General features: G+C 40.0%; 1 protein-coding gene across 1 annotated transcript in view; it reads left to right on the top strand.

Moving 5' to 3' along the window:
• STRC (stereocilin) overlaps positions 1 to 12,146 on the top strand; it is an 83,983-nt gene that overhangs the window by 63,978 nt on the left and 7,859 nt on the right. The window contains exons 21-23 of the mRNA XM_040415349.1: positions 5,885 to 6,040; positions 8,648 to 8,790; positions 9,533 to 9,681. Of these exons, the coding sequence (XP_040271283.1) occupies positions 5,885 to 6,040; positions 8,648 to 8,790; positions 9,533 to 9,681 (448 nt within the window). The remainder of the gene's footprint in view (positions 1 to 5,884; positions 6,041 to 8,647; positions 8,791 to 9,532; positions 9,682 to 12,146) is intronic.

Raw genomic sequence — 12,146 nt, 5'->3', positions numbered from 1 at the left:
GTAACTGGCTAATATACAACTGAAACACTAGGAGTCAGGGCGCTGCTCGCAAGAGCTTACAATCAATGAAGAATTGGGGGTGACACATAATGTAGTTGATTGTGATAAGTAGGATTCAAGCCATTATTGAACTGAAAGGAGTGGTGCCGGCCGATCTGCTTCGGGTTTGGGACTGTTAGAGGATCGAGTTCAGGCCAGAGGAGTTGGTGGGGGAGAGGTTTACTCGGGGAATAGTCGTTTTAGGTAGCTTGATAAGCCTGCATGAAAAGATGTGTTTTTAAGGCACGTTTGAAGGTGGAGAAGTTGTGAATTGACCTAATATTCGGGGGCAGAGTATTCCAGAGAGTAGGTGAAGCTCGAGAAAAGTCTTGATGATGGGAGTGAGAGGTATGAATTATGGAGGATGTTAATCTTAGGTCACTAACAGAATGGAGAGCACGAGTAGGGTGGTAGATGGAAATGAGGGAGGAGATGTATGGAGGTCCAACACTGTGGAGAGCTTTGTGGGTGAAGGTGAAAAGTTTGAACTGTATATGTGTGGTGGATGGGGCAACCAGTGAAGTGACTGGCACAGGCTAGTTGCATCAGTGTAGCGGTTGTGGATAGATAGATGAGCCTGGCTGCAGCATTTAGGACAGACTGGAGGGGGGAGAGTTTAGTGAGAGGGAAACCGATTAGTAATGCATTGCAGTAGTCAAGACAAGAGTGAATCAAGGCAACAAGAGTTTTTGCTGTTTCCATCGTAAGAAAAGGGAGGATTCTGGCAATATTCTTGAAGTACAGCTGACAAGGGTGTGTAAGTGATTGTATATGGGGAACAAAGGAAAGATCTGAGTCAAACATGGCCCCAAGACCGCGGGCATGTTGCACAGGAGTTATGAAACTGCTGCAGACCAAAATTGAAATATCAAGTTTAGGTGGGTATGTGGATGGGGAAAAGAAAAGAAGTTCCGTTTTTGAGAGGTTCAGTTTTAGATACAGAGAGGCCATGATGTTAGAGACAGCTGCCAGACAATTACTAATGTTTTGAAGTAAAGCGGGGGTGATGTCAGGGGATAAAGTGTATAGCTGGGTGTCGTCAGCATAGAGATGCTACCGAAAGCCAAATCTACTGATAGTTTATCCAATGGGGGCTGTGTAGAAGAGAAGAGTAGAAAACCTAGTACTGAGCCCTGAGGAATGCCAACATCAAGAGGAAGAGGAGAAGAAGAAGAGCCAGCGAATGATACACTAAAGGAGCGACCAGAGAGATAGGAAGAGAACCAAGAGAGAGCAATGTCCTTAAGGCCAATTGAGTGGAGCATGGTGAGGAGGTGTTTGTGGTCTACTGTATCAAACGCTGCAGAGAGATCTAGAAGAATCAGTAGAGAATAATCACCATTTCTTTTTGCTGTCAGAAGATCGTTAGACACTTTAGTAAGGGCAGTTTCTGTAGAGTGAAGAGGGCGAAAGGCAGATTGTAAGGGGTCAGGAAGAGAGTTTGCAGAGAGATAGCTTATTAAGCGAGAGTAGACGTTCAAGGAGTTTATAGATGAAGGGGAGGTTAGAAACAGGCCGGTAGTTAGCAGCACAGGTCGGGTCAAAAGATAGGTTTTTTAGTAGTGGGGTTATAACAAAGTGTTTTAAAAAGAAGGAAAGATACCAGAAGAGAGAGAGGTTAAAAATTGTAGTTAGGTGAGTAATGACAGCCGGGTTGAGGAGGTGTGATGGAATAGGATCACTGATACAGATCATGGGTTGAGAAGAAGAGAGAAGCCTGGAGACTTTTTCATCTCTTATAGGGTCAAAAGAGGAGAGAGAGCATGTGGAGGAATGGGAGGAAGGAGGATTGAAATTATTTGGGGACTGGGAGATTATTTCCTGCCGGATACTGCCAATCTTGTCTCTGAAGTAAGTGGCCATGTCATCAGCGCAGAGGTCAGTGTCAGGTTCTGGAACTTTAGGGCTTAGAAGGGAATTAAAAGTGTCAAAGAGTCGTTTTGGGTTATTTGAGAGTGAGGAGATGAGAGAGGTGAGGTACATTTGTTTGGCAGTGATGAGGGCTGAATTGTATGTCATTTATAATGGAGGAAGTGTCGGAATATTTATTCTGTCTCCAATTAACAATCTATATTATTTATAAATCTGTAATGAAGGAGATTCTAATCTATTATCATAAATACCAAGCTAAAAGGAGCTCGTGATCAGCGCTAAGTTAGACGACAAAAAGGAGGCGGGGGTAAATCAAAATATATATTTATTAAATAACAATAATACGGTGCAAACTAATATACAAGAAAATTGGTGACAATTGAAATTCAATAAATGATATGCAAAATATTAAGAAAGTCAAAATAATCTAGAGTATATATATATTCACTACTATGCCTTATGACAATACCCTTAAATTATATTTTAAATCAATTTGATACCTGATTTCTCTCCGCCGACAAATGTCTAATTAAATCCAAATCTGGTCTATTTCAGATTTCCTCTTTTATTGATATAAATATATATACATAATTAACCATAACGGCCTAGAACTGAATTCAGTTCTTTGGAGATGATACCGTGTTTCCAACAGTACATATAAATCTCCCTGAATTGGATCAAGTTTTAGGATGATGCTGCAGGTACACCCCAATCTTATTCCAAAATAGATACTATACACAAAGTATGGTTAATTGAATATATATAGATATATATTATATTAATTAATTATCCTATAAAATATATGTAAGGTTATACTATGCCAAAATGTCAGCTAGCAGAAATCAGTTTCAGTGGTTCTAAGATGGCTGCCTCCAATGGCTGAAAAGGTGGTCAAGTGGCTGGATTCGATGGATCAAGATGTCTTTAGGTCTCAAGATGTTTCAAGATGTTTTCTTCCAGATGACCATCCCAAGCTGATTCAAGAAGATCATCCCTCTGTCAGCCCATACCATCTTTTTATCCCATCTAAAATGGGACTGGTCTAGTTTAATCAACAACTAGTGACATCACGAATAACTAATAGGACCTCCCCTAGTGATTTTGCAATACATTCCTTAATTTTTATCCTAACACTAGGTGGCACTAAGGCCATTTTGGGAATTAATTCGGATTTTACTTATTAACTGATTTTAAAAACAGGATTTGGAATGTCTAACAGGGAAACAATAGAATGTTGATTCTCACCAAGCAATCATATATACACCTTGTTAACTTCCAGTCTAGTCACACAATCCAAAGTCCTACGCTATTCATACAAACGCCTTTGTATACAATTCCCCCAGACATCCATTCTATTTCTAAATCTAGGATTAAACCTATCTATTTAAGACAAACACTATAAAGTCCCTTTTCTATTCATTGGGATAGACCACTTTCTGGTGATACTTTGGTCTATTGTCTTAAAGGGGTTCTGCACTTTCATTTAACTGATGATCTATCCTCTGGATAGATCATCAGCTTCTGATCGGCCAGGGTCCGACACCCGGGACCCCCGCCGATCAGCTGTTTGAGAAGGCAGCGGCGTTCCAGCAGCGCCGCGGCCTTCTCACTGTTTACCGCCGGCCCACTGACGTCACGACTAGTATCAACTAGCGTGGGCAGGGCTAAGCTCTGTTCACTTGAATGGAGCTTAGCCCCGCCCACGCTAGTTGATACTAGTCATGACGTCAGTGGGCCGGCGGCCCGGCAGTAAACAGTGAGAAGGCCGCGGCGCTGCTGGAACGCCACTGCCTTCTCAAACAGCTGATCGGTGGGGGTCCCGGGTGTTGGACTCCGGCCGATCAGAAGCTGATGATCTATCCAGAGGATAGATCATCAGTTAAATGAAAGTGCAGAACCCCTTTAAATTAAAGGTACTCTATTTGTTCTTGATCTTTCTCTACAATTCTCCTGAAGTAACACCTAAGACTAAAATAATTAAGTCTCCATAGTGACAAAGTAACAAACATTTTCAAACTATTTGATAAATCCAGCTATTTATATAATAGATACCATGAATATACAAATATATAAGGCACTTATATCATTATACTTTACTTCCTATATCTTAACATAATAACATGTAGGATATAACATTTAATGATGTGAATCACTCTCTTTCTATTCACTGAAGATTATTCACTTCAGTGTCTTATTTAAATAAATACTTTTCATTAGACCTTGTGAAACCTCCTTCTCACAAAAACAGACTTGGGTAAACACTTTGGTACAGATTGTTAATCTAAAGTTAGTAATCCTGAGTTCAAAAATCCTGAACTCATCCTGCCCTTTCAAAATAAGACAAATGGTTGTTATACAGCACCTATATCAGGATATCAAAGTCTATATATATATATATATATATATATATATATATACAGTACAGACCAAAAGTTTGGACACACCTTCTCATTCAAAGAGTTTTCTTTATTTTCATGACTATGAAAATTGTAGATTCACTCACACTCAAGGCATCAAAACTATGAATTAACACGTGGAATTATATACATAACAAACAAGTGTGAAACAACTGAAAATATGTCATATTCTAGGTTCTTCAAAGTAGCCACCTTTTGCTTTGATTACTGCTTTGCACACTCTTGGCATTCTCTTGATGAGCTTCAAGATGTAGTCCCCTGAAATGGTTTTCACTTCACAGGTGTGCCCTGTCAGGTTTAATAAGTGGGATTTCTTGCCTTATAAATGGGGTTGGGACCATCAGTTGCGTTGAGGAGAAGTCAGGTGGATACACAGCTGATAGTCCTATTGAATAGACTGTTAGAATTTGTATTATGGCAAGAAAAAAGCAGCTAAGTAAAGAAAAACGAGTGGCCATCATTACTTTAAGAAATAAAGGTCAGTCAGTCAGCCGAAAAATTGGGAAAACTTTGAAAGTAAGGGCTATTTGACCATGAAGGAGAGTGATGGGGTGCTGCGCCAGATGACCTGGCCTCCACAGTCACCGGACCTGAACATGCCTTCATAGTCATGAAAATTAAGAAAAGTCTTTGAATAAGAAGGTGTGTCCAAACTTTTGGTCTGTACTGTATATATATATATATGATGAATTATTTTATATTCAAAAGTTCTGACAGAAGTCTGCTGATATTTGCGATTTTCTCCATAAGCGTTCTGCACATCTGGAGCAGTGCTGTAGAAAACGTGTTTCAGATGTGTGCCAAGGTTGCCTTGTTCTGTGTTGGGAGGGTCGGATTGATACTGAAGCAACTTCACCTAGGTTGGTTTTGAGGGTATGGTTGTAATGATTGGCAGCCAAGTCTGGACAGGAGAGGGAAGAGATTGGGGTAAGAGCTAACTGTAGGGTGTCAATAAGTTGCTGGCAGTTAATGGTGTGTAGGTTTCTATAAGTGTGAGTATAATAGGAAGGGGGCTATAAACAAAAACATACAAAGTCTCTTTAGGTGGCAATAATTGTAAACGATTATAATGTACAGTATGAACATTTTGCCTTACACATTAAATAACTGTTTGACAAACTGTAAGCCATGTCCTCCAAACTACACCATAAGCATGCTTGTCCTTGTCAGCCAAAGGGCAATGTTATTTCTGTGGTGAGAATGTGATAAAAAAAAGTTCCAGCCACCTTTGTCAATGCAAATCTTGGCTAGAACAATAGGACTGGATTGATGAAATCAAACTTGATACCACAATCTTCTGGTTGTAGTTGGATAAACTATGCCTGACGTCATAAAACTCTACCATTTCTATGAAGAGGGAGACTTCTGTCAACACTATAAGTTGAGTTTTTGTAAACATCTTCAAACATAAATATGGAAATATATTTAAAAAAAATGAGGATGCTGTTAAAGAGCCTGCATAGGGTGTAGACACATGGCACTGTCAAGTTCCTTGATCATTCTAATACTTCTGTGTTCAGTTTTCAAGTCGCTCACTGTTATTTAATGTGTCATAGGTGTTGGGTCCAGTTAAGGCTATGAGTTCGGCTCAGATTCTTCAGCTTGGTCACCTTGTCTCTTACATGACTGAGAAAGACCTGAATGAGATCAATATATCAGACTGGGGAGTTGTCTCTTTTATGGGCAGGATGGAAAAGTGGACTTGGAAACAGGTCTGATGTTAAAGCTGGTTTATAGTAGAAAATTATAGTTTTAGACTTTGTTTTGTTTTTCCAATTTTATAATATATTATTATGTGATATAGAAACATAGAATGTCGGCAGATAAGAACCATTTGGCCCATCTAGTCTGCCCAATATACTGAATACTATGAATAGCCCTTGTCCCTATCTTATATGAAGGATTGCCTTATGCCTATCCCATGCATGCTTAAACTCCTTCACTGTATTTGCAGCTACCACTTCTGCAGGAAGGCTATTCCATGCATCCACTACTCTCTCAGTAAAGTAATACTTCCTGATATTACTTTTAAACCTTTGCCCCTCTAATTTAAAACTATGTCCTCTTGTAGCAGTTTTTCTTCTTTTAAATATTCTCTCCTCTTTTACCTTGTTGATTCCCTTTATGTATTTAGAAGTTTCTATCATATCCCCTCTCTCTCGTCTTTCTTCCAAGCTATACATGTTAAGGTCCTTTAATCTTTCCTGGTAAGTTTTATCCTGCAATCCATGTACTAGTTTAGTAGCTCTTCTCTGAACTCTATCCAAAGTATCAATATCCTTCTGGAGATATGGTCTCCAGTACTGCGCACAATACTCCAAATGAGGTCTCACTAGTGCTCTGTAGAGCGGCATGAGCACCTCCCTCTTTCTACTGGTAATGCCTCTCCCTATACACGCAAGCATTCTGCTAGCATTTCCTGCTGCTCTATGACATCATCTGGCTACCTTTAAGTCTTCTGAAATAATGACCCCTAAATCTCTTTCCTCAGATACTGAAGTTAGGACTGTATCACTGATTTTATATTCTGCTCTTGCGTTTTTACGCCCCAGGTGCATTATCTTGCACTTATCAACATTAAATTTTAGTTGCCAGATTTTTGACCATTCCTCTAGTTTTTTCCTAAATCCTTTTCCATTTGGTGTTTCCCTCCCGGAACATCAACGCTGTTACAAATCTTTGTGTCATCAGCAAAAAGACACACCTTATCATCGAGGCCTCCTGCAATTTCGCTGATAAAGGTATTAAACAATATGGGTCCCAGAACAGGTCCCTGAGGTACCCCACTGGTAACAAGACCATGGTCTGAATATACTCCATTGACTACAACCCTCTATTGCCCGTCCCTCAGCCACTGCCTAATCCATTCAACAATATGGGAGTCTAAGCCCAAAGACTGCAATTTATTGATAAGCCTTCTATGTGGGACGGTATCAAAAGCCTTACTAAAGTCTAGATAAGCGATGTCTACTGCACCTCCGCCATCTATTATTTTAGTCACCCAATCAAAAAAAAATAATAAGATTAGTTTGACATGATCTCACTGAAGTAAACCCATGCTGTTTTTCATCTTTCAATCCATGGGATTTTAGATGTTCCTCAATCCTCTCCTTAAGTATGGCTTCCATTAATTTCCCCACTATTGATGTCAGGCTTACTGGCCTATAGTTGCCCGATTCCTCCCTACTACTTTTCTTGTGAATGGGCAGAACATTGGCTAATTTCCAATCTTTTGGGACGACTCCTGTTACCAGTGATTGGTTAAATAAATCTGTTAACGGTTTTGCTAGTTCACTGCTAAGCTCTTTTAATAGCTTTGGGTGTATCCCATCAGGCCCCTGTGACTTATTTGTATTAATTTTAGACAGCTGAATTAGAACCTTTTCCTCTGTAAAGACACATGCATCAAAAGATTCATTAGTCTTCCTTCCTAACTGAAGTCCTTTTCCTTCATTTTCCTTGGTAAAACTGAACAGAAGTATTCATTGAGGCAGTCAGCTAGTTCTTTATCTTCTTCCATATACCTTCCTTCTTTTGTTTTTAATTTGGTAATTCCTTGTTTTAGTTTCCTTTTTTCATTTATGTATCTGAAGAATGTCTTATCGCCTTTTTTCACTGACTGAGCTAATTTCTCTTCTGCCTGTGCTTTAGAAGCTCTTATAACTTGTTTGGCCTCTCTCTGCCTAATCTTATAAATTTGACTGTCATCCTCGTTTTTTTTATTTTTTATAATTACTAAATGCTATCTTTTTGTTTTTAATGATTTTGGCCACTTCTGCTGAGTACCACAGTGGTCTCTTCCTTTTTTTGCTTTTACTAACCAGCCTAATGCAATTATCTGTTGCCTTCAATAGTTTCACTTTTAAGTAGTCCCATTTCTCCTGGACTCCATTGAAACTGTTCCAATCTGATAGGGACTCGTATACCACTAATCTAATTTTAGAAAAGTCAGTTTTTCTAAAATCTAAAACTTTTGTTTTTGTGTGGTGTGACTCAGTCACTGTACTTATAGTAAACCACACTGACTGGTGATCACTAGATCCCAAGCTTTCCCCTACAGTAATATCAGATACAAAATTCCCATTTGTGAATACTAAATCTAAAATGGCCTCCTTCCGGGTTGGCTCCTCAACTGCTTGCTGTAGAGATAATCCCGCACTGAGAATCACATACTTCGCATATCCGCACTGAGAATCACATACTCCTTGATTTCTTACACAGTAAAAATTCTCTGTATAGCTATCATGGTGACAATCTATACAATATGTTAGCACAAAATTATTTTTGTGTTCTTGATGATCATCGTCTGTTTTCTGCAGATGAAAACATTGGCATTTAGTGTTCTTCGTCAGAACAAGAAAAGCTCATCAGACCTGGATCTTATGGAGCTGACAGCTCTTGGACATCTAATCTGCGGCCTTGGAGTAGAGGAGTTAAAGAAAATAAATCCACAAGAGTTCAGGTTGGATAGTTTCTGTGATAACTTATGGATGTGCAATTAGACTGGAATTTTGTTAAGGCTGTAGAAAAATGCTGGAAAAAGAAGTAAATCCCTACGTAGGACAGTATGCCCCCCCCCCCCCCCCCCAAAAGAAGCTGATAGCAATAGCTCAGGTGCTCACCTGAAAAGGCTGTGCACAGGTACAGATCTTTGAACGTCTACAGAAGTTAAAAATTTTGGTACAAGTGCTATTTTACACTAGAATTTGTTACTTTTTACTGTTTTACACGACTCTCACCATTTTTGAAAAGTGTTGTAAAAAGTAGGGATTGTTTAGTATGTTAATTATTTAGTTTCATACTGGATTTATCATTCCGACTGCAAAATCACTCCAGTAGGGTGGGTGGTGTAGGAAAGGTGGAGTGGCATTTTTAGCCAGTTTTGAGCCAAATTTAACAAATATCAGTTGGACTTTTGATAGTACTTTTCACCAAATCAAATTCAAAGCAAAGCTCACTTCAAAAAGTAACTTGACATAATTCACAGACATTAAGAAACACAGTTGGCGCTACAAATGTCCAAAAGTAGGAGGCGCTACCAATGTCCATGTTTAAATTTAATTCCAAAGGTAAAAGGATTTTCAAAAAAACTTCTTTAACATTCCAGTCCTGCAACTCACTGTTTTGGAAGCACTTTCAGCATGGCTGGGTGAGTTAACAAATTTACTTGCTGTCTAAAGCAGTATTTTGCTTCTTGTTTGCAGCCAGGCAGCCGTGTTCATCGGCACCCTAAAACTGAAATGTAATGAGGCTCAGATGGAGACTTTGGCGGAACTCCTAACATACAATTCAGCATTTGGTTTAGTTAGCAGATGGGGTCCTGAGATCTTCACCGAGATTGGTACTCTTGCAGGTAGTATTAAGTATCTCATTTATAAGAATATCCTGAGTGAAATGATTTCATGATTAAAATGTATCAAGTGCATTTTCAAGTGCATGTGTCAAATGTATACATAATGCCTCATTCCCACTACAGAGGCCAACGACGGAGTGTCCTTTTGGCCACCATATATGTTGGTACACCTTTTTTGCTGTAAGGAAAAATGCAGTCTGATGCTTTATTCCATGCAGAGGCATCCAGTAGAAAACACATACTGCATGGTATATATTAACATCTGGAACCTATGAGCGACCGATGGCACTGTGCTATACAATGAAAACTGTTGGAGGTTTTTGCCAGAGGTATGCCTGGAGAATAAAGAAGTATTCCCAAGATATATCTTCAACAGAGCACCCTTACTAATTATGTCTTCTGCTTTTCTTTGATTTTACTTCTTAGTATGTCAACCTGCTTACTTCTTCTTTAGTGGTGGTAGACAGATTTCTGATTATCTGTGGGCTACTCACTCAAAATCGGCTTTTTCTTTACTTGTTGAAAAATAAGTCGTAATGCCCCAGAAACTGAAGATACATGGAAATAGTTACCGTGCTGGGTGTAGTGATGGATCCTCTAAGCCATAGTCTGACTAACACAGGCTAAACCAGGGTGTTGAATATAAGGTATTATGCCTTCTTCACCCTTAACTCCCACAAGATGGTATGGACTTTCCTGCAGTAAATGCCTAGGTTATGCACACCAGGGAATTGTCAGATTGATGGTGGTGATGTAGAACAGGCAGAATCAAGGATAGGTTGGCAACAGGTAGACAACAAGATAAGCAGGGGCGTTGAGAGAGGCGAACTGCAGAATAAGCCAAAGTGAACCACAAGTGAAGGAGAAACATCAGAGGTATATCTTGGTCAGCAACAGAAGTGAAGTCAATATAGCCAAAGTGCAAATAGTAGAAGCTGAAGAGAACCTACCACTTGCTTAGCAACTGCCTTCATTGAGGAAAGGACAAGGAGGAGAGGCATAACAGCACCGGAGCGGGTGACTAACAGGGACTCTTGCACTTAAAGGGGTTGTCCCATGAAAAATATTCAACAGTTTTTAAACCAGCACCTGGATCTGAATACTTTTGTAATTGCATGGAGTTAAAAACTTAGCATAGCCACTGAGTTATTCAATAAAATGTATCTGTACAGCCCCACCCCACCTCTGCTTGTTTTATTCTTATTTCTTTGACCTGCTCACTGAGAAGGCCGCACATGCTCAGTTTCATCCTTCAACTGCCTCCTGAGCTGTGATAGGGAGAGCTGAGACACGCCTCCTGAACTGTGATAGGGAGAGCTGAGACAGGCCCCTTAGCTGTGATAGGAAGAGCTGAGACACGCCTCCTGATCTGTGATAGGGAGAGCTGAGACACGCCTCCTGAGCTGTGATAGGAAGAGCTGAGAGACACCTCCTGATCTGTGATAGGGAGAGCTGAGACACGCCTCCTGAGCTGTGATAGGGAGAGCTGAGACAGGCCCCTTAGCTGCAGCAGAAAAGACACTCCCCTTGTGCTTTCAGTTTGATAGAAATCTAGCAGAGCAATGAATGGGGAGATCTCTGGATCCATGTGAGGTACAGGGCTGGATCTAGCTTTGTTAGAAAGAGGTTGTCATTTATTATATTATATCAGATTTTTTTTTACATTAGTGATGGGATAGCCCCTTTAAGATGACTTAAGGGAACCTGGACTATGTGATAAAAAGCAAGGGGAGACATGTAGTCTAGCAGTGTTCTGGGCAAGTGGAGGTATATGAGAATTGTAGGAAACCTCAGCAGTCATGTACGCCCACCTAACTTGCTGCCCACAAAAGCACTATCTTGACATGGCACATAGGGGAGCAAGTGAAGCAAAAACCAAGTAAAAGGTACATTTCCAAATGTATATGACATTACATTAGAAAATAAATTAATAAGCATTCTGCAACTTTAGGTGGCAAAAGGAGTTGTGACACAACCCCTTTAAGATGCTGTTGACGCTATAGGATGGCCAACTATTTTAGGCCCTTCATGGCTAGTATATGTGAAATGCTGCAGATACTGATGACAGAAACGTTCGTTGATGTCAAAGGACGGTTGGATCACCTTCCTATTAAAATATATAATGCCAGCATGGAAAAGTCACTCACGTAGATCTAGTCTAATCTGAAATAATAACATCAGGTAGCACTTTTTCAGTATGACACCACTATTTTGTGCTTTGGTTTACTGTATATAAATTTGTGTGACTCAGACCTGGGCATACATACCATAAAGGAAGACTAGGCAGCAGCTCTGGGGCCATTGGAGAAAAGATGCTCACTATGGTTCTCCATCCTCTTTACCAGTGGCTTTACCCCCCCCCCCCCCCCCCAAATACTTTAAAAAATTGTGCCCCCTCACAGTAGTTATGCCCTCTCTTTGCCCCTTTCAGAGTTGTAATGCCCTCTTTGTGCCCCTTCACAGTA

Source organism: Bufo bufo, chromosome 1 (assembly GCF_905171765.1).
Source record: "Bufo bufo chromosome 1, aBufBuf1.1, whole genome shotgun sequence".
Classification (NCBI taxonomy): Eukaryota; Metazoa; Chordata; class Amphibia; order Anura; family Bufonidae; genus Bufo; species Bufo bufo.
This window is presented reverse-complemented; position numbering and strand designations above follow the sequence as displayed.